Source organism: Corvus brachyrhynchos, unplaced genomic scaffold (genome assembly GCF_000691975.1).
Source record: "Corvus brachyrhynchos isolate BGI_N302 unplaced genomic scaffold, ASM69197v1 scaffold34, whole genome shotgun sequence".
Classification (NCBI taxonomy): Eukaryota; Metazoa; Chordata; class Aves; order Passeriformes; family Corvidae; genus Corvus; species Corvus brachyrhynchos.
The window spans coordinates 748,477-771,803 of NW_008238126.1; the positions used below are offsets into that span (position 1 = coordinate 748,477).

At 40.6% G+C, this 23,327-nt stretch overlaps 1 protein-coding gene across 1 annotated transcript in view; it reads left to right on the forward strand.

Annotated features, from left to right (window-relative positions):
* Nucleotides 1-4,403: 4,403 nt before the first annotated feature.
* The window catches only part of LOC103615014 (amine oxidase [flavin-containing] B), a 29,858-nt gene continuing 10,934 nt past the window's right edge, over nt 4,404-23,327 (forward strand). The window contains exons 1-7 of the mRNA XM_017733428.1: nt 4,404-4,496; nt 5,367-5,504; nt 16,499-16,603; nt 17,305-17,396; nt 20,611-20,752; nt 22,022-22,171; nt 22,817-22,976. Of these exons, the coding sequence (XP_017588917.1) occupies nt 16,535-16,603; nt 17,305-17,396; nt 20,611-20,752; nt 22,022-22,171; nt 22,817-22,976 (613 nt within the window). The 5' untranslated portion in view covers nt 4,404-4,496; nt 5,367-5,504; nt 16,499-16,534. The remainder of the gene's footprint in view (nt 4,497-5,366; nt 5,505-16,498; nt 16,604-17,304; nt 17,397-20,610; nt 20,753-22,021; nt 22,172-22,816; nt 22,977-23,327) is intronic.

A 23,327-nucleotide genomic window follows, 5' to 3' on the forward strand; every position in this document is an offset into this window, starting at 1 on the left:
GTTGAAAAATGTGACTCTTCTCACATTTTTCAATTCAAATATATATGTAATAAATATATAAAAATATATATATGTTATATATAATCCAAGTACATGTTATCCAAGTATATATAATACTAATATGTATATATAGTAAAGGTTGGACTCTATAGTCTTGGAGATCTTTCCAACCTTAATGACTCTATGATTCTATGAAATAGCAGTTTGGATCTTACCCTAGCATAAATACCTAAGATTTTCTATTAAAAAAAAAAATTTGAATTATTTGTTCTCTCAGGATAAGAAAACTGTTGATATTAGGAAGTGAGGTTGTAATGAAGCTGTTTAGTGAAATGATGCAATTTAAGGTGTTTAGTAGGTATAGAGACATCAAAGAAGAAACAAGTTGGAACTGAAGATGAAATAATTACTGTGATGATTACATTTGAGTCCAATCTGTGTGAATGCAGAGTGCTGCACGATGGGGAAAGAAATTATTTTCATGACTTGAACTTGCATTGTAAGATTCTGGGGGAGGCAATCTCCCACCAGGATCTCTGGGTGGCTGCCGTTGGGTACCGGGTTGCTGTGGTAACAGATGGAGGCTTGCCCCGTTAAGCAACCTCTAAACACAGTGGTATTTTCAGTCTGGGGCTTCAAATAATCATCTTTTCTTCTTTGTTGTTTGCATTAATTACCTGCCTTTCAGTTCTTTGAGCAGAACTGCAGCTGAGGCTGCTTAACTGCATGATTTCTGCCGTATCTATATCTATATCTATTTATATATGGATCTCAGTGGTTCCTTGGAGAAAACTGACCTGCACTGGAAACTGGACCCGGTTTCTGTCTTCTGTGAAGTGGTGGCAAAAGTGGCTGAGCACTTAAATTACAATGGAGATCTGATTCTACTGAAATGCTCCTGGGGAGGAGGGAGAACTGCCACTGGCTGACAAAACACTGTGCACAAAATAGGAGTAATAATAACACCAGTCACGTTTTTGGGTGACTTTTGCATTTGAATGTGGCTCTTTGCCTCTCGCTTGTGAGGAATAGGGGCAATATCAAAGATCTGCCTTTTGTTAGTGATGTGCAGGAGTGACAGGTAAGCCAGAGGCAGTGCTGGAATGTGAAACGTGAGAAGGGTTACACTTCTCAAGAGGAGACCTTACATCATGTGTGACTGATTTTTCCAGGCTTTGCTTCACAGATATCGTGTGTGCTCTGTTTGGAGCAATTGGGGCACAGAGAGACCACTCTGACTCTTGCCCAGGAAAGAGGTTGTGGTTTGTGGGGGTTTCCTGCAGCAGTTGTTTGTGAAAAGCAAAATTCAACCTCATGCCCCAATATTCACATGCTAGTATTTCATATGCTTTAATATGCATATTAATGCTTAATATGTATTTTAATATGCTTTGGTTGCTGTTCCTGGTGCCTTATCTGGTGGTGTCCTTGTACCACTTTGGCTCAGAGCTCTCCCTCCGCAACATCCAGTCCCCTCACTGTTATTATAGTGACAGCCCAAGAGCCCATTTGGGGCCTTGAGTCCAGCTCTGGGGACCAGGTATGGAGTGATGTGGCATCACTGTGATTCCAAATGTGTGAGATACCAAAACCAGCAACATTCCCACCTGGCACTTGCACTATAATATGGTATCTGTCAGCAGCAGCCTTGAGTTATCCTGCACTGTGTGTGCTGAGAGACCTACTCTGGTCCTTTGCTGTGCCCTCTGACCCTCCTGGGCCTCTGCCTTTGCTTCTTCCGGCTTTTTCCTGTCACATGTTTGTGATGATTTCTGCAGCAAACTTGGGACCAGAAAAGAGCTGTGATGTGGGGGAGAGGAGGGGTGGACCACTAGCCCTTGAACTGATCAGGTGATGCTTAGTTTGGGAACCCTGCAGACTGCATCTTGCAAGCCCCAAGGACACATCCCTCCCCCTGCAGAGATCAGATCTGCAGGAGGATGGGCATGGATGGGGCAGTGAGATATTAATGAGCCTGATCCTTCCCTCAGCACTGTTTTGGTTTTTTGTTTTTGCTTCAGGAAAGAGTAAACCCTTACCTATCTCTCACAGGTCCATGTGTGAATGTGTGGGGGTGGGGAAAGGTGGCACATGCCCCAAAATAAACACTGGAGAATAAATATCAGGTAGGTGCAATCAGGTGGATGAAGGGTGAGGGAGCAAACAAGGAGGTTGTACCTGGGCTGCGAATCAGCTGTGTTTCAGTGGAGTCTAGAGAGTTATCCTTTCACAAACTTCTCTGTTGGTTCAGCTCCTGGGAATAAACTGCCTTTGTTCCCAGCTGTACTGAAATGTTTATTCATTAGATTTTAATAAAGAAAGTCAAATCTCATATCCCTTAATCAGTGTTGGTAACTGAATGCTATTAATTGATTACTCAATACCTGTTATCATGATAAGCCAGCAGAGACCTTCAGTGGCAACAGCCTTCAGTTTATGCATTTGTTCTGTAAATTATTAATAACTACTATTGATCCTCTCCCAACTGATGAAATATTTGTCTTTTTTGAGAAGTACCTTCTTTTTTTTTTTTTTTAACAGATAAGCCAGATTTATGTAGGAGTTTTGTTGCCTATTTTTCCTCCAGGAGCCAATCTCTTTTTGCAAGTTGTTTGAAGGGGTTGTCCATGTTTACATACCATGGCTATTTCTGTATTATGTTCTTCCTTGGTATCTACAAATGTTTTTGAGTGTAGTCAAGGCCACCAATCCAGCCAGATGTTTTTGCAATATAATTTCCTCAGTAGGAAGTATGGAAAGACCTTTGTCAGTTTCATTACTGGTCTTCTCACCAACGCTTATGTGAAAACCCAAGATAAATAAGCCAATGAAGCTAGGAAAAAAAAAAGCAGGAGGGTATGATGTTTTAATGGAAACATCCGCAGCTTTTTTTCAGAAAATCTCAAATTTTTTAGATAGATAGGTCTACAATATTGTATCTTTTTTTTCTTTCTTTCTTTCATTTTTTTTTCAGACAGGGACAGATAGAGCTTAAGTGGTTTACCCAGCACAGTGCAGCAGTTTCACTACAGGGCTGGAGGACCATGTTCTCCTACTCTTGATCCATGAGTTGGTGACCAGAATGTTCTGTAGCCTCTCCCCAGGACTGCTATATTTTCTTCATTTTAATTTCATTCAGTCCTGACACATTAGCTTGGGCCATCTGTTTTTGCTGCCAGTGCTTTTTGCCATTTCTTCCACGGCTGCCTTCTGCCTGGAACATTCTGCTTGGATGACAACTCAAAAACTGCATGTACTAGGACACACAGAGGGAGCTGATTGCATTCTCATGGTAACAAGGCAGAGAGCCAGAAAGGATAGATGAATTATGATGTATGAGTGTGGCTTCCAGCCTGGCCTCTTGCTGAACTTTATTCAACACATCCTGTTGGTTCAAAAGGATGATACAGCCTGCTAGAATGTAACTCGTGTCCTACTAGAAATTCACATGTGGCCAAAGTAAGCACCTTGGTTTATTTAAATCTCAGTTTGTGTGCTGAAGTAAAAGGCAGAGATGGTCTTAGGACTTTGAGAGGTTGTGGGCTGGATTCCCTCCATGTGCACCCTTTCCAGTTCCCTTTATTCCCACAGCAGCTTTACACACTGGCTGCAGGGCTTGACACTGATATTTTCCACTGTAGTTTTGAGAATTCATGACATCAGGACTAAAAAGAGATATTGCCTCCTCTATTTTTACAGTTCCTTCACTTAGGTGTCTCAGCTTCAAGAGTTGCAAGATGGAAATAAAATGTATTAAAAAATGGATGAGGAACCAATTTTTTGGGGTAGACTTGCCCATATTTTTAATTCTGGTTGCCACACACATCTGCACATTCTGTCTCTTCTTAGTCAGGCCATGTGTTCTTTTAGAGGTGAAACCTGTGACCTGGCTCTGTGGGAACTTTGCTACTGTACTTTAAGATATTGAGAACTGGAAAGCAGAGAGATAGAATAAGTGTCAGGAAAACTTTTGAAATGTAGGGCAGTGCTAATAAAACTTCCTTTTTTGTTGTTGTTGGAGTTATAAAAGATGAAATGTTGGGGAGGACAGCTTTCTGTTTACAAACAGTAAAGTTTGTAAGTTCTCTGCCTGGCTGGATGACCATCACAGCAAATGCTGGCTTATGCATCAGAATTCCTGAGCAGGTGGTGCAAAACTTGCTCAGCACATGTAAAATTGGACCACAAACTGTTTTAATAGCTGGCTTCTGTTCCATTTAACAATTATTGGGTTTTGAGGGTTTTAATTCCACCACCTCACCACTCTGGCATAGTGTTTGAAAGAATCAGGATTTGGATGGACAGTTACGAGAATATTTATTTATGAGAATATCAAGTCACAAAAGCTGTGCAGTGCACATACAGAAGTATTCTTTAACTGCTTTTCTTTTTATCTTTTAGGTCTCTCAGCAGCCAAGCTACTGACTGAGTCAGGCTTGAATGTGGTGTTGCTGGAAGCCAATGACAGGGTTGGTGGAAGAACTTTCACTGTGAGGGTAATTATCCCCAAACCCATTTGTATACTGCATATTCATACTTACAGTACATGCCATACGTATGGGGGAAAATGTCTAGAGTACCAGCAGGTGGGAAGTTTCCTGATATTGTACCAGGAGAGGAAGGGAAAGACTGGCATGATGGTGGGGACAGAATATTTCTGTGTGATCTGCAGGCTCTGGAGTCATCCATGTGGGAAGGGGAACGTGATGAGCTAAGTTTCAAAATCATTTCCTGGGGAAAGACACTGTAGAAATGCCTGTGGAAAAAACACCCATGAGGCCACCCATGGTGTGAAGAGCCTTGAGCTGAACTGGAACATGGCCCATACCGAGTGGTGTAAGGCAGAGGAGTGTCAGGGGTAGCTGACAACTAGAATTACCACGTCTCCCTTCACTCCTTTCCCTTCTACTCTGTCTTGACTTGGGACACCCCCTCATACTCTGCCCATTAGAGAATCTTGCCCATGTTGCTTCCTAGGACAGTGTGATTTAAACTGGTTATTGGTGAGATGCCTGACTGGGCAAGAGCAGCCCAGATGTCTCTGTCTCTGTCCTCTTCCTGCCTGTCAGGCTCTTTCCTCTTGTTCTTGTTAAGGCTGTAATGTAACAATGGGCTAGCTATTCTGGTTATGAACTCCAGATTATAACCAGCATGCTGGTTTTGAGCTCTGTGATCACCATACCACAACTCTACCAAAGAATTTGTTTTCCATGGGGAGAAGAATCTTAGCCAAAAAGCTCTGGGAGTGTTTAATTTAATTTCATTCCTCTGGATTGCTCTTTTGTGTGCTATTTACAAAGAGCTTATCCCTTTTGGGTTTGTTTTTTTTTTTCCTTCCCTTTTGTGTGTTGTGTGTGATAAACCAGAACAAGCAAGTTAAATATGTGGACCTTGGAGGGGCTTACGTGGGGCCAACCCAGAATCGTCTCCTGCGGCTCTCTAAAGAGTTGGGAATAGAGACATACAAAGTGAATGAAGTTGAGCACCTGATACATCATGTCAAGGTAAGAGATGCTTTCAAGCTGCTGTTGTAAACAGGCAAGTTGTAGTGATATCCTTTCTCATTGTTTTCCACTCTTGCTGCAGTGGAGAATACCTGTTTGAGTGTGCAGCATCTGAGTTTGTTGATTAAAAAAATAAGTGTGTTGTTAATGAAATCACCAACAAATTACTATACTAGTACAAATTATGACATGCACACATATTTATGTGTGTACGCTGTAGGTGCATCCTGCCAGCTGATGCCTTGGTTCAGGTCTCACCTCTTAGCTGGAAGCTCTCAAAAGTCTTCCTTGTTTGTGAGCAGGGCACCTGTGACTCTTCTGTGCAGGTCAGCTCTGATGTGCACTGAAAATCCCTTTCAGAATTCCTGGCTGTATCTCCAAGCAGGCTGAAAGTTTCTAAGCATGGGCTTCCTAAACCAGTGACAATTATTGTGCCGACAGAAAGAAACGTGAAAGGTTATGTCTGGTTTTGCTGATGGGGGAAACTCAACATGCAGAGTAGCAAAATAGTGTCTGAAAAAGGCTCTGGGAATCAGACAGTCTTGTGGAGGTAGATTTAAGTGATCTATTCATGGTCTGAAATAGAACGGCTATGGCAAAGCTGTTAAAAAGCCCACTTATTCTCACTAGTCATTCTCCAAAAGAGCCTCCTTTCTTCTTCCCTGATATAGACCAGTGTTGCACTCCCACAGAAAGGAAACTTTCCTTGTTAGACCCAAGTAAGTTAATTCTGGGTTTCATTATATGCTTAGGAAAAGCCATTGTGCAGTGACCAGCAAAATATTTGTAGTTGGTGTTTGATCAAAGGTTTAAGAAGACACTGACAGATTTAAAAACAGCAATAGAGAATGGATGTCCTGTCATGTTTTCCATTATTTTTTCTGCTCAATTGTTATAAAAGAGTGTTCTCAAAATGACTTGCTATGGTGATTGCCTGTAATTACCATTTCTGCGGTAGAACTAATGGATACATCCACACTGCTCTGTTTTGTGTGCCTCTGGCATCATCCTCAAAGCCAAGTTTTTTGTTTCTTCACCGTATTTAGCCTTCAAATCTCCCCAACAGTGATAGGAGGTCATGCCACGAGGGGAAACCCTTGACATGGCCAGTCAGGATGCCCAGCTTTTCAGGGCAGCCTGCTGTCCTAGCATGGTGGCTGTCCAAAATACCTCCAGAAGTCTCTGTTTCTTGTGGTTGTTCACAGTCAAGTGTTGAAAGTCTCCAAGAAGAGAGATCCCAGCTGCTGGCTGAGTGCTCCCAAGCTATGCTAAGAGCCTACAGGTTGTATGGAAACAGTTTGTAGGCTCAACTGCCTGTAGGAGTTCCTGAAGAGAAGAAGGGTAGAATTGTGTGCCAGAACTCCCTGGTAGCCAAGCAAGAGGTAAAGAGAGGAGGTAATTCCACAGTCCGTAGGACATCCTTTGCATCTCCTGATTTAATTCATTTTTAAATCCTTTATTTCCTTTTTCCTTCTGTGTTTATACAGCTGTGGGAAAGTATTAACATAGTTGAAGAATTACAGTTAAATAATTGGCACGTGAGCACTATATAATAAACATATGCACTGTCTTGTGGCCAAATCTTCAGCATTCCATCACAGTGAAATGTGTACCTTCAACACATTCCTCACAGGTTCCTGAGCCATGTGGCTTGTCCATGGTTTCCTTGAAAATGGACAATGCTCATGTGCTCCTTGAAATCTAAGCAGTGCTCCCAAGCATTCCAAAGTACCAAAGGGCTGTGTACATTCCAAAGTACCCAAAGGGCTGTGTCCCCTGTGTGGATTTGAATTCACATGCTGGCCCAAGCTTTGTGACCGTGGCCAAATGTAATTAAATTCTGGACCACAGAATTATCTGAGCCCAGAGAGGCAATGAAACCTAAAGGTTTTAATTCTTCTCTTGCTACACAATCAGGCATCACAGTGTGTCTTGTAAAATCAGCCGCTGTTTTTACTTATACCCAAAGGCAAAATCAAGCCTTTCATAGTTAATTAAATTCATTTTAGAGGCTTTTTAATACAAGTAATATATGCAGCTTCTTTGTACTGCAAAATGAAAAGAATGCATTTTGTTGATCTCTGGGTGGGTCTCTGCTAATTAGGCTTTACCAACTTGATTGGGTTGTGTGGTTTTTTTCTCCTTTAATCTTTTTTAATGTCAGGTTCTATTGTGAGATTATTTTTGGTCTTGCTTATATTGCATGTGATATCTTCAGAGAAACTCAAAATTATGTTTCTTGCCCTACATTTTTTTTTCTTTTCCCTCCACTTGTTAAGCAGCCTTTTTCATCGTCTTTGAAAAGAGATTAGTATGTCCTTTTCATTTTTGTAAATACTGGTTCATCAGCCTTAGTGAGAAAATTAGTATAGCTCTGTAAGTAGTATTTGGTAGGCAAATTGCTGCCTGAACGCCATTGATTTTTCAATAGCCTAACTGAAATTAGGTTCATAAATCCAGATTTAAGAAGCAAAAGCAGAAATGTATGAGAAAACATCCTCTCCTAACAGTTCTCCCACTGGACTGGTAGGCAGATGTAAAATGTGTAAAAATGCTTCTTAAAATGAGCTAACTTCTCCTTAGCTGCCCAAGAGAGGATTCAGGGTCCTACCTTAGATATGCAGATTTACAACTTTTGACTAGTGCTGTTTATTTTCCTCACCAGAATGACAGCTTTTGTCTTTTAAAAAAGCAAAGAAAGCTAAGTGCATATAGTCCAGGCAATTTTTACCTTCTCCATGTAAGAGTCCCTGGAAAGAAGTGCTGAAATATGAAAACATGCCAACTATTGTGAGGGTTTAATTAACGAATTTTCCCTGTTAATTCAATCTGTACTTCACTTCTGTGCAGTTTCCTTAGCCACACAAACTTTCTTTTTTAAACTTTCATTTTAAAACACAAATTTACCATATTTTCAGTCGTAAGGTGGGTTCCTTGTCCAGGATAACTGTGGAACTGGTTTGCTCTGCTGTCCTGAATCTCTGTGAGGAAACACTTCTTTATATGAATGGTTTGCCCAGTTAATCTTTTTAGAACTTGATTCCTTTATATACTGTGGGGATGACCTACTCTTTGTCCAGCTGTGGTGCCCACTGAACATCCTCTGGTCCCATTTTCTATCAGATCTCTTTATGGGATAATGCCATGAGGCTTCCTGGAAATTCCTTATTATAAAAAATGGTGGTAACACTTATTCCTTCTCATCTCTGGGTTGTCTCAGTGCAGGCTGTGCATAGTGCTAACAGCTGGCTGAGGTAGCTGGCTATTTTCACAGCCTGTTGCACCTGAAACTTCCTCATGTGGTTATAATTGAGTTGTTTCTTTAGCACCAAAAGGCCCCATGGGCATGGTGCCCATACTGGGGGGGTCTTTCAGGTTAAGATGTTGGGGGAAACATGAAGCATCTCTTCCCTAGTGACTAGATAAGTTCTTGACAGCCACTTACCACTACATCATTACCTCAGTGAAGTTCCCTGTATGAAAATGGAGTTTTCTCCTGCTCATCTCTCTGCCAGCAGCACTGACTGGGGGTGTCTGAGTGTGTGCCATGCCCACTTGAAGTTTGGTACCACTTTAAAACAAGGACAAGTAATTGACAGCTCTGGGGAGAGTGATAATGGGAACCCTGCCTGCAGCACCTCATGAAGGTGAATATTTAATCCTATGCACACAGTGCTTTTAACCAGGACCCCAAATCTGCACTGATTTTGCCAGGTTACATACTGATCTACAGCAGACTTGCAGAACAAAATTTTACAGCCCTCTTGGGTGTCATTCATTTTCATCACTATTGTGCTTATTAAAATGCAGTTTGCAGTGGTCTTGTTCATGAATTAGAAATATGATGGTTGTGTTGTATTGGGATTTAATTAGCGGCTGGATAAGTGACTGCTGTATCTGAAGTTACAGAGTTTAGTGGTGTTTCTTCTGTGATATCCATGATATATGCAGAGAAGCTAAGAAATATGATTTATTTAAGCTTTTCACCTGCAAGTCTAAGAGCAGTATCTCCTGGCATAGTCTGTAGTATAGAACATAACTGCTTAAATGGATTTTTGAATGACTAGATAAAAGTGCTTTCATTGTTCTTTGTATATCTCAATTAGAGTGCAGTCAGAGAATTAAAAGACTGTGAGAATCTCAGTAGCTCTCAGTTGAAGTGAGGTGAAATAGCCTCATGTCTTTTCTCCCCTTTTCGCTGACAATTTGTAAACAAGAACTTTGGGAGCTGAGAATTCATCTGAATCTTGAAGAAGCTGGGTGTCTGGTGTCTTGAAAGGGAAGCTAAGTAAATTCAAAGACACTTAAATTGCTACAGGGCCGTGATAGTTTCACTGTCATTACTGGAACAGAGATCTGTGTTATTTTAACTCTTTACTGGAGATGAGGATGCAGACATTCTGGCCACAAGATGCTGTATCATTATCACACTCACTTGTAGCTTCAAAGTGAGTCTGAGGTTGACCAGGCTGAAGTTGGTGAAAGCATCTTCCAGACCCCCAGAAGGGATATCCTTTAGTCTGTGAATGAAGAGCAGCTTTTGGCAGGAGTATAGGAAAAGCTGGACTTGTTTGGTCTCACTGGACCCGCCCTATAAATAGAGGGGCATCTTCCCTTTTTTCCATGCTAACCAGCCAGCAGTATTTGCAAGAAGAAATTTCCTAATTAGAGCTTTTTAAATTAAAATGTGGATATTTGTATTACAGCAGCTTAAAAGAAGCAATTATGGACAGCAAATCCATAAAAGTGATCTCTGTCAAGGGGGGCTGTAAAGCAAGGTCTTGCAAAGAGTGTTTATTGATCAGGAAGACTGATTGGAAGGCTGGAAGCTGTGACCTAATGGTAGCATGAGGATGAAAGTAGTAAGAAAAATGAACTATAGATAAAGTATGCATTTCTTAATTAAATTTGAGGGGAAAAAAATCTTCCTGAGTCTTAGCTTTCCCAGACTCCACAGTCTGTTCCAGAGGAGACAAGGAAAAGGAGTTGTGCTCCCACCTGGATTATTTAATTGAGGCTGCTGGGAGAAAATCTTCAATTGCATCTGATTGTAGAACTGATTTTTGATTCCCTTGAGAAGCTGATTAATGTCTATGGGAAAACAGAATTAGAGAAATGTGTATTTAATACAGGAACAACTGAATGAGCATACTGGGTTTCACATATCTGTAAAATTTTATGTACGTTTTCATATTTTTAGTGACCCCAAAGTCATGTTCTACTTAAACCCAGTGTTCTAGTTGTGGGACAGTGTGCCTACTCAGTTATACTGTGGGCAGATGCTCTTTTAAAGGCTTTCTTCCAAATGAAGCTCCACTTTTCTTTTGTTTTCACTTATTTATGCCCCATTTATCTGCTTTGTAGAAGGGAAGGAAGATTTTTCTTAAGACTTGCTCTAGAAATACTGACAAGTTTTCAACTGCTTTTATCCACTTCGTTGACTGATTTAATTCAGGTGTTGAAAGCCACATGCAGGGCCAGTATCAGAGTATTTAGAAACAAAGTCCCTATGAATCTGTGCTTCATAAGATACCTTAAGGCTTTTTCTAAAGGTGTTTCTTGGTGTCTGAAAACAAAAAAATCTCATTCTAGCAGGAAGGACACTTGGTTAATTATTTTCACAGCTGATTGGAACAAATAGTTATATAGCTTTTAAATTCGGAGCAGATTCTCAAGATCCTCAATTTTACTTTCTAAATCGCTTCAGTCGTGTTTCTCTCATTCTCCTTTTTTTTCAAGCATGACAAGTATTTAACAGATTGCATGACTGGTGTGGCAGAGTGAAGATGGACTTTATTTCCATAATACAACAGAAACAAATTGTTCCCAATTCGCTCTTTTCCTTATCAGAATGCACATTTCAAGCCACCATGTCTGGCTGTGCAACACTCAAAAGGGAATTAGTTTTCGTAATGAAATTCCCAAGATGTGTTGGCATGCACAGCTGATGAAATCAAATTAAATATTGAAAGATATTTGGAGGACATTTTGGCAGGTCTTAATGTTGTAGCTTTGCAGCATCAGTTATGCTTTTTTTTTTTGCATTTATATTTTCTAACATATAGATCTTCTTACCTTTAGAGTATCTGTCAGTATAGTCACCAGCTGAGTGTTTGAGATACTGAACAGTTTTGCAATGAAGGGAGTTTCAAGGAAGCTCAGCACTGTTACAGATTTGAAGTAGATTGTATAATCTCTCATTTTGGTCCAGCTACTTGCCATTTTTTAATTGAGAATTGTGATTATACAAGAGGCTTAGTCTCAAAAATGTCTTGTTAGATGTTATAAATTAAAAACAAAAAAACCTCTATCAACCAAACAAAAAACCCCCCAAAAACAATGAACAAACACACACAGCTGCCAAAAAACCCCAAAAAACAGCCACAAAAAAACAAAACCAAAGTGATACTTTTCCACAAGGCATCAGATGAGAAACAGCATCTGAGACAAGGTACAGAGTTGCAGCCTGAAGTGATGCTTTTCTGGTTTTGATTTTCCTTGTCACAGCTTGTGGTCTTACGGTTCCTGAGCTTTGTATGAATGACATTACTGGGATTTTAAGCTGAGAGAACAGGGTGTGTGTGACATACCAGTGCTGTGAATCAGCAGAGGGCACTACGTGCCAATAAACCTGTGTGGCTGTGAATTAACATGCAGAGTGACAGTCTTGGTGAAGTGAGCATCAGTTAGTCCAAGGTTTGGATGGTTTAGCTGAGGGAATATTTGTGCTTGTTCAGGGATGCAGGGAATGCATGCCTTCTCGTATCTTCCAATGAGAGCTGACTTTATTTATAAGATGTTTATCCTGTGCTATGAAAAATGCATGGATCATTGTCACCAGGGGCTTCAGTTCACAGTACTGCATCTCACTGTGGCACTACCTGGGTACATAATGTTTAGGGGAGCATGAAGTTGTCCTGGGCCTGAAAAAGCAGGTTTTCTCCTGAGAATCCCGCTTTGCATTGAGATCCTGATATTTCCTAGCAGTCCTTTCTCAGCTAAGCAGTCACTCACTGTCACCCTCACAGGAGAAAGTGCGTGAGACCTGGTCCCTGTGCCCCTCCTGAGTGCTGGGGCTGATATTCAAGGGGCTACTGATATTCACTTGTCATGTTGTGGGGTTTTTTTTCCCTGTAATAGCACATTTCTTCTATCAGCTACTTGACCTGAAATAGACCTGATGTATAAAGAAAGCTTATTTCTGCACGACTTACGCGGGTCCATCATAACGCAGCCAAATGTTGGTTGACGTGGAACAGATGGCTGAGAAAAATCTCTCAGGAATTGTAAAGTTTGTGACAAACACTGGATTTCTCATTTCCCTGCTGGTTTATTCCTGGGATAGCTGGGTTGCACGAGTTTCCTCCCTTGAGTTTCAGCTTCTTCAGCGAGCTTTAGCCCCCACTGCAGCAACAGGCTTTGTGAGCAGCAAGTGATCCACACAGTGGCAGGTAGACCTGCAAGTGCTGATGCTGCTGTTGTGTTTTTTGAAGCATTGCAAGTAGCTTCATGAAACCATTCCCAAAATTGTATATATATAAATTTTAAAAGGATAAGAAACACTTCTGAGCATCATAGAACTGGTGTTGAAATACCATGTCAAATGATTGGAAGGAGTGGTTATTGTTGGTGGTTTTATACAGCTCTGATTTAGGTATAAAAATATTTGGAAAGGGAATGTTTCATGCATCTTGGGGCAGGCAAGTGCCTTGTTATTCTTTAGAGTTCACACACCACCAGGAGGCACAGAGAATACTATTCCCAGCAAATAAGCAAATTTTGTCTAAATATCAAAAAGGTTTTTGTGTTTGCAAAAATGCAAATTCAGCACCAGTAAAGCTGAAATGTTTTGGTTTGTTGGTGACTACTTAGAGCCATCTGTAGTCTCTCTTTGCTGCTGCTGTTTTTGTTTCTGTGTAGAGCCTAGTCTGGCAGTCTCTTCTCAAACAAAATTCTGATTGACAGCTCCTGGAGTTTTGTTTGTGCAAGAAATAAGGATCAGGCCGTAGGAGATGGCTTAGGGGCTCTTGAAAGTAACTTTCACAGGAAACTCACCAACTTTGATGACTGTTTTTATTTTTTTCAGGTAGAAGTTTGTTCTTGTTCTTTGTGAGACTTATCGCCCCAGATTCCTACACAAGAGACGTACCCAAGATTTTCCTTTCGGCAGTTCAAATGCAGTGAAATAGAAGAACAGTAAAACAGAAATATGGTTTGTGTGTCTCTCAGCTGTGCACTCATGAGGAAGCACCTCTGGGAATTCATAAGACTTCAGTTAACTCCGAGGGGATAACTGGGTTAGGGTTGCCTCTGGCAGAGCAGGAAGCTCAGAACAAAATCAATAATTAGAATAACTTATTCTGGTGCTGTCCTGGTTTTCTTGAGCACAGCAGTGTGCTTGTTTCGTAAACCTAAATTTGGGAAATAGCAGTAGTACTTGAAACCAAACTGATAAGCTCTGGCTTTGGAATACTTACATGGTGCTGATACTAGTGAAGGCTCCAGAGTTCAGAAGAAAGTACAGTAAAACTGACTTCTTGAGGCCCTAGAGCCAGTTATGGAATTTTAATGTGCCCCAAATATCTGAAAGGTAATTTCCTACATGGTTCAGGTGTTATCACCTGGGACAGGAAAGCATTTGGTCTGAGAGGTTTTGCTCTTCTCACACAGCCCTTTGGCAGCCAGGTATGAATTGATATGTGCCCCAGTATAAATTGATTCCATGTTAAGAGATTCCATAATAATACCCAAATGTTCATGCTGGGACCAAATGCCTCTGATGAAGCAAACTTGAGCCGTTCATCTCCATCTACAGGGGTGTGTTTTCCTAATTTCAGGTTTTGTTTTCTGATTCCAATATTTTCATATGGTTGAGCACAAAAGATGTAGAAATGCACTTCTGTTTCATGCAGAACGAAAAAAAAAAAGACAACCTTCCATTTTCTGGGTAAACATGTGCCATAATGTCCATCCTCAAACTGTAAGTGCTAGGTTTTCAACCTTGGTGCCTCTGGCACATAAAATGACTGGAGATCTACTCTGGCTGTGACAGAACTTCTGATTGAAAACTTCTAAAAATTTTGTTTTGGTATTGTAAAAACCACAATTTATCCTCAAAAGCACTGTGGAGTTAAATTGTTGTCTTGTAGCTACTTCTTGTTCATTTACCGAAGAATTAAATCCTTTCCTCTCCATTTTGCTTTCTTCCTAACTTTCACTGCCTTGGTGTTTTTGACAAGGATTCCATTAGAGTCTTCTGTACATAAAGAGTAGGTGAAAAACCAGTTTCTTCTTCACTTCCTCTAACCTGTTTGGGAGTTTTGTAAACTAATTTTCTCTTATTCATAGGTTTGATTTTTTTCCTTACTGATTTCTGAGTAACTTTCTCTTTGAATTAAAAGTCCTCAAAGCTCTTTTCAAGGTTATATATCTCATTTTGTTATTTCCAGACCAAGTTTTGAGTCTTGCAGGATCCCTTTGTGCCCTTTTATTGTCTCTTCTGGTGCTTGCAGACACCTGCAGATTTGAATAATGTGCCCTCTGTCCCTTCTTTCACAGTATTAATAAAGAGGCTAAATCAAATCAGGCCTGACATTTCTTGAGTAAGTTGTCTTTGGATACTTTCTTTAAAAAGACACAGTGTTGTTTTTGTTGCCTGGTTATAAATATTAAATCTTGGTGCAGTATGATTTTGTTAAGCCAGTGTAAATACTTCTTTTAGTGATGTATTGGTGTGGCACTACATCAAGAATCTATTAAAAGTTAGTACTTCTACTGTTCGACATTCATGCTCAGGCAATGCATGCTTAAATACATAATTTAATACAAATTTTGAAAAATCAGCTGTGGCATGCAATATAGCCTTTGTTATTTTTCTATCTTATGGACTCCAGAATGCACTGTGAAAAAACAAGTATCCGCATAATGGTAATGAGCCTTTCTTTGTGAATTTTTAAAGATATTAGGCTGCTGTCCATACAGTAGCCAGGGAAATCCCATGTAAATAAAATAGATCTGCAAATGACCCATTGTCTTCCACTCTTAATTAAGCTAGAATTTTTGAACATCTAGTAGTGGAGATAGAGATACAAAAAATCTGACTTTTAAGTATGTAATGATGTAATTAGGACATTGGTATTGGTCACCCTGTCCCACTGTAATTTACAGCTAGTGGTGTTGGGCTGAAAGAATAAGTCTAATTAGTAAATGCTACAGTTTCTGCAGGGCGGGTAAGTTGAAACATTTTTTTTCCCCCCAGGAAGATCTCTGAGCTGTGATTTAGTTTATAATAAAGCTTACCACAACTACTCTTGTCTGACTTTGAAAGAAAAAAACCCCAAACTGCTAAATGCAATTAACAGTTCAGTCTTTTCATGAACAATTAGGAGGAAAAAAAGTTTTATATATATATATATCTTCAGTAGTGAATAACCAATTTTTCAACTCAAACAATGCTGTTTCATCTCATTGTTTTGGTTTGATCTTAGTGACTCTACTGCAGGGTGTTAGTTTGGTTGCCCATAAGTGCCAAATGTAAAGCTTTGAAGGTAAAGTATCAGTTCTGCACATCTGACTTGCTAATTCAGCTGTGTATGACACCTGAATTGCACATGCAGAACAACAGGAATGACAGAATAACCACCTAGAGCTGGTTTCCCAGGATCATGTTCAGGTAACCTTTGAGTGTCTCTGAGGATGGAAGACTCCACAACTTCTCTGGACAATCAGTGCCCACGCTCAGGTGCCCTCACAGTGAAAAAGCATTTCCCGATGTTCAGAAGGAACCTCCTGTGTTTCAGCTTGTCCCTGTTGCCTCTTGTCCTGTGTCCTGCACACACAGCCACGACCTGTCAGAAACTGTCACATGGATTGATTAAATCTGTGCTTTTTTTGAACACTTAACCTTTCGGTGCAGCTTCCCACACATGGAAGCTGTGATTATGGTCATCTTTAGGGGTTTTTAATGATGTTTTTGGGTTGTTTTCATCTTGCAGGGTAAATCTTACCCCTTTAAAGGGCCATTCCCTCCTATGTGGAATCCATTGGCCTACCTGGACTACAACAACCTGTGGAGGACCATGGATGAAATGGGAAAGGAGGTATGGCATGAGGCATTGCAGCTGACTGTCTCAGCTGAGCTTGGCTTCATGAGGGGCAGAGGGAAGGGATTAGGATGCAGACAGGTAAAGCTGCTCTGGCTTGAACAAACCCACTGCTGGCAAGAGCAGCCACACATTTTGGTACACACTGATGGCCAGAGCCACATCTGCGAGTGGCATCCTGGCAAGCTCTTCTGAGTCCTGTGCTGCTGAGGCTGTCTGCACTCATCCCTTCATTTTTCTGTTTATGGGAATGTCAAGATTTATGCCTTAGTTTTTTTAGCACTTTTCCTGATGATTTGGTAGGTAATATTTTAAGAGGCTTGCAGACCACAAACATTTGCTCTTTTCTACCCTCAAATTCAACTTGTCTGTTCTAGTTTGTGACCAGTTTTCCATTGAATGAGCTACAAAATTTGAGAAGGGGTTGCTCTTGTATCAATAAATGTGAGAGATATGGAATAACTTAGAGACAGTCCTTAACTCTAAACTACTTCTCTATTTTTTCAATCTTAAAAAAAAAGAAGAATGCTAAAACAAGCTAACAAACAACCCCCCTCCCCCAAAAGCATTCTCTATTAAGCTCACTGTGTTACCTGCCAGAGATTTGCAGGCTGAATTAGCATTTAAAGACAAGATTATTTGTATTTCTTGGTCACTCATTCACTTGCTGATAAATGCTTTTCTTCATGTCTCCTTAGATTCCCAATGAAGCTCCATGGAAGGCTCCACGTGCAGAAGAATGGGACAAAATGACTATGCAAGATTTCATAGATAAAATATGCTGGACAAAGTAAGAAACTTTTTAATATGAAATATAATGGCTTATATTTATATACTTTAGGGTTCCAAATAAGCATTACTGCTTTTCAAACAGATATAACTGTCACTAAAATACAGCCCTTTTAAAGAAAAGGGATGAGAAAGTCCTGTCATAATGGACCATGACACTTGTCAGCACACTCAGTAGATTCTCTTATATTCCCCTAACTTTTTAGACTAAAATAAAGGAAAATATTTTAGTGAAAGGTTACTTCCTGCTCTTTACTGTATTTTAGCCTTTAAGAGAAAAATGTTATGGTTACAGCAGGTTTTTGAATCAAACTCTTGATGGAACAATACACATTTATTCTGTGCTAGACTAGCTGATTTGACCAAAGTGCTATAAAGATAACATTTGTCTTGCAGTAACACTAAATCACTTTAGCACTCATCATTTTATTGTTTAGCTGTTGCACTATGTACCACCCAGGGAAACTGAAAATGTGTCCTGTTTTTATGTATACATCAAAGTAATTTTTCTTTACTTGCCATTCAACAGCAGTTTGATTGTTTTTCTTCTCCTTGAAGGGGGAAAAAACCAGCGCCCATTAATCCTGGTTGCTGTAGAGCAGATTGATTTCTCCTGCAACCTCTTCAGAATTGCTGAGCACCTGACACGTGGCTGCCACGAGCTGGAGCTTGGTGAAGAAGCCTGTTAGTGCCCACTAAAGCTGGTGCTGTCATTGACATTTTTATGGGTCATTTTTATGGCTTCAGGCAGTCTCTAGAGAGCAGCATGGCCTTTGCTGTTTGTGTTGAGCCTGTTGGAGTGAGTCCAGAGGAGGCCACAAAGATGATCCAAGGGCTGGAGCACCTCTGCTATGAAGACAGGATGAAAGAGCTGGGGTTTTTTCAGCCTGGAGAAGAGATGGCTACAGGGACGCTTTAGAGCACCTTCCAGTGCCTAAAGGGGCTACAAAAGAGCTGGAGAAGGACTGTGAACAAGGACATTAGGAATAGGATAAGGGGGAATGGCTTTACACTGAAAGAGGGAAGGGTTGGATTAAATAATAGGAATAGCTTTTTTACCTCAAGGGTGGTGAGGCACTGGCAAAGGTTGCCCAGAGAAGCTGTGGATGGCCCATCCCTGGAAGTGTTCAAGGGCAGGCTGGATGGAGCTTTGAAGCCACCTGGTCTAGTGGAAGGTATCTCTGCCCATGACAGGGAGGTTGGAACTGGAAGTGATAAAGGACATGTTAAGGTCTTTCACCATTCTATAGTTCTAAGATTGTTAATGGACAACAGCCTCTTGTCCAAAAACTTGGAATCTTCTGGTTCATAGTTTTGCTTTAACGAGAGTGACAATGGCACAGAAGCATATGGAAAGCCTTTCTCATTTGCACCATGGTCCATATTCAGTAAAACCAGATGGAAATGTGTGCAGACAGCTGTGCTGGCTGTCTGAGCCTCGGACAGGGTGAGGAGCTGTCCAAGTGACCAAAACACCACACACCAGTGGTCACTCAATCTCCAATAGCTCATGTGACTACAGTCACGTTTTTCCAACTCTGATAGAATAGGACTTGACATTTTACCTGAATATTGGTATAACTTGGAAGATGCTTTTCAGATTTTATATGTGCATCTCGGCTTGATTTGCTTGGTTTGTTCAAGATTTAGGTAACATACTGCAGAAACTTCCCACCCAGGAAGGTAATGATCCAGAAGGGCAATCTTCTACTGTTTCCTCTTATCCAACAGGCTGTACAGGTTTGCTTTTGGCTAGAACTGTGTGCTGGAAATATCCTGAGTGCTCTTGGTTGAAATCATACTGCCATATCTAGATAAAGCATCAGGAACTGAAAAGCAATGGGAGAAGGTGGCAGAAACCAGTAGAATGTAACCACCTTCTAATAGCATATGCTTATAAAATGTTAATAAATACATGTATATTAGGCAAAATCTCTTAGAGAGTTGATCATATTTTACAGTATGTATTTATACAGATGAAAAACTTACAAAAAAATTCTCAAAATATTTTCAGAAAATGGATCAGCTTTGTACTTGAGTGGGACTTTGCATTTTTAGACAAGAAAGAAGATGCCTTTCTCTATGTAGATCTAGAGCTCTTTGAAATAGCATGTTAGAGTTACTTTTTTTTTTTTTTTGAAAGTTTGAAGACTGAAAAATATAAAGAAGCAACCAGAAGTGGATTCTGTACTGTCTTTGATGTCTTGCATATGAAGTATCTATAGAATCTTCATCCCTATCTGTTACAGTGCACTTAAACTGAGCACCTCCTGGTCCTGTCCATGTCTCTTTAAATTCCTCCTCAGAATGAAGGTAGAGGGAAGTATTTACTTTTAGCAGGAGGAATATTTCCCTGAGCCTTAATTAACTCTGTTTTAGTGTACCACAAAACCTTGTACAGGCTTATACAGTAATTTACAGTAGAGCTGCTATGAAAGCACAGGTTACAGGACATGAAGCAGTGATCCCTTTTCAATTTTCTGCTTCTGTGTTCATTGCCACTGGATACCAGGGCACTGTTTAAATTACTGAGTTGAGCTACCAAAAGTATCCTGTCCTTTCCTTTCCTTTCCTTTTTCTTGACAGACTCTGGCATGAATGCTGGCTCTTCTGCTATGGCTTCTGACTTACATTTCTTTCCTTGTGTTCCAGCTGCAAAACTCTCCCTGAGCAGAGGATTGGGCAGTGAATGGATGCTGACTAATCCATAGATTTTAGATAATTAGCTTAGAAAAGACCCCTAACTTTTTTTTGTGACAGGTGTTGAATAATCTCTATGCTGTATTCTTGAGGGGACAGGCACTCAGCAGGGGCAGACAGAGATGCATATCTGGTTTGTAACCCAGGAACTGGGTACAGGGTGGTTTTGGAGTCCAGTGAAGACAGGAGGGCTTGCTCTCCTTAATCCTGAGGCTAGGATGACAAGCTAACTTTGCATTAATAGCATAAAGTGATATAATCTTGGGCTTTTGTGTCTCCCAATGCCCTAATTTTTGTGGAATACAGGAGTGTTTCATTAATATTTTTTTTCAGGATTACTTGAAAAATATTGCATAAAAGCAGTTGATAATTCCTTACTTCAGCTGAGATTAAGGAATCCTTTGCCCGCACCATGAAAGAAAAGGTTGCCAAAGAGAGCCTCCTGCCTACTCAAGAACAATCCTGTCAGCGTTATTCTGTTTTTAAATTAGCTAACTTTCTTGTCTTTGTTGCAGAGCTGCCAAGAGTTTTGCAACTCTGTTTGTGAATGTGGATGTCACCTCTGAACCCCACGAGATCTCTGCCCTCTGGTTTTTGTGGTATGTGAAGCAGTGTGGGGGCACAGCGAGGATATTCTCAACGACCAACGGGGGACAGGTACTGTCAGCCATCACCTCCTGCAGCTCTTGGCATGCCCTGCTTTAACTTCATTCTTTTGCTGGTTTATTTTAGTTCAGAGGGCCAACTGAGACATCCATGACTTTTGATCCAGTAGCATGCTGATAACTAGCTTTATTCATTTAGTCTTTAATCTGGATCTTGCCAAACTAGTGTTGAAATCTGCTCCCATGCTGAAGGCATTGCCCCCAGGGATCAGTAGATTTGTATCTGGCTTTCTTTTGGATACAGATTGAACACGTGCTTTGCTTATCCACTTTGAAAAGAGAAAATTTTACTTATGCTTATTTCTGTCATGAGGCTGAAGCCATCCTTAGCACTGCAGAATCACTTAATGGAGATGACAATGTCAGCTGTGAGTTAATACTGAAAATGTAATCCAGAGCTGGGTTCCTAAGATGCACATTTCCAAGCATTAACACCATTAAAATTTTAAAATCAGTCTCAAGAAAATGAACACCTCTGCTCAAATATGGTATTGTTCTGAAATGTTTGCAATCTGGTATATTAGAGCTGCTTCTGCATTGAAGAAAGTAAAGACTCCCTTAATGGTCTTCTACTTGAGAAGTGCAAATTTCACTAATTGTATTAGAGATGGGTATATTTTTAGAAATGCTAATTATTTAATCATAAATAAAAATGCAAATCCATTAACCATATTAAAATGCATAAATATGCATAGATAAGCAATTACTGTAGGTAATTTAAGTTAAATACATTTAATTAAATATTATTTGAATTCTGTACTATGTTAGAGATGATTTGAGTTTAAGTTGGGTTGGATTATGTACTGCAGCAGACATTTTTGATGTGAACTATGTTACTTCTTACACCTTGTTATTTATTATGAAGATCAGGTTTCCTACTTCTGATAGACAGAGCTCTGCAGGGATGAGTGAACTCAGAGAAAGGTTTGAAAGTTTAAGCACTTTTCAGAAGTCCTGCTGATTCACAAGGCCTGTGAAATCTTTCTGGAGATCACATTTGGAGAAGGGATTTTCTTATGAGGTTACTATTACTTTTAGTTTTGACTAGAGTTCAAATGGTGGGCAAATAGGGGAAGTATTTGAGAAGCTCACAGAAGGAGAAAGTAAAATGGGTCCATTTCCAGGTGAGACTGCCAAAATTCCCAAAAATGTTCTGATAACGATGGAAGAAGGGGGTTTGTTTTGAATGCCAAGAGAAATGCTGGTCCTGATGCACGCTCCGCAAGCACTGCTCTGCTGAGCTGTTGTTTTTGTGTTTCAGGAGAGGAAGTTTGTTGGGGGCTCTGGGCAGATCAGTGAGAAGATCATGGAGCGCCTGGGGGGGCGGGTGAGGCTGAGGAAGCCAGTCGTGCGCATCGACCAGTCGGGGGACGGTGTCATCGTGGAAACCCTAGACCATGAGTTATACGAGGTAATGGCACGTCCAGTAAGAAGTCATTAATGGTGGGATGGGTGGCTACACAACTTTTAGCTTTTCCTTTTTGACTTCTCCAAAATCCTGTACAAAAGTGCAGCAGAGATTGAAGTGACCATGGCAAACAGTCACATGTTCTCATTGTCCTGAAGTAACTGCAATGTAGGAGCCTTAAAGTGATGCCTAAAAGCAAAGCGTGTAATCAAACTTTTCCTTTGCTGGAATCTCTTCTTTGTGTTCAGTTACCTTCTGAATTAGAGGATAATTGTAAGGTGTAAAATGTAACTTAGCAATAAACTTTGAGTGAAAAAACCTGCAGACTTTGCTTCCAAGTTGTAACAGGGCAGTCCAGATGGAAGGGAGACCAGTGGACTCTTAGAGCACAGTGATTTCTTTTATACACCAGGGGAAAGGGCAGCTGCCCATCATTTGAACAGATGGCTATTTATGTAACGCTTGTTTGTTGTTTAATGAGCAGGATTTTGTGAGGATTTAGTTTTGCAATTCTTCTGCTAAATGCCAAAATTGCTTCACAAGATACACCCTGCAGCCTCCCCAGATGTCTGCCAAGGCCATTTCAGCAGTATACTTAGGCTGAAGTAGGGGAGAATGTATTTGGCTTACGGATAATTTCTTTTCCAGGGCAAATACGTGATCAGTGCCATTCCCCCAGCTCTTGGTTTGAAGATTCATTTCAACCCACCTTTACCCCCAATGAGAAACCAGCTCATCAACAGAATCCCCATGGGCTCAGTCATCAAGTGCATCGTGTACTACAAGGAAACTTTCTGGAGGAAGAAGGGTATTGCATTTTAATTGAAAGGAATAGTAGTGACAGAAAGAGGGAAGAGAGTACATGGCAACAGAGCAGACTCTTTGTTCACAGGATGCTAAACCTTAGCAGGAGACTTCACGTGCTTCTATGCCATTTTTGCCTTCCCCTGTGAGAGAAGCTTGAGAGATTGGTTGGGAGGAGAGGGTGGATGAGGGAATAAGAAAAGAGCGTAGTCATGAAGGGAGAATTCATGCCTGTTGCTTATTGCCTTGGTTGTTCTCTGTTGTCCTCTCCTTGAGTGCCACCTGGGTGTGAGATGAGTCTCTCTCACTTGTATGGGGATGTAAAGGTGCAGATGATGTGGGATGGAAATGTCTG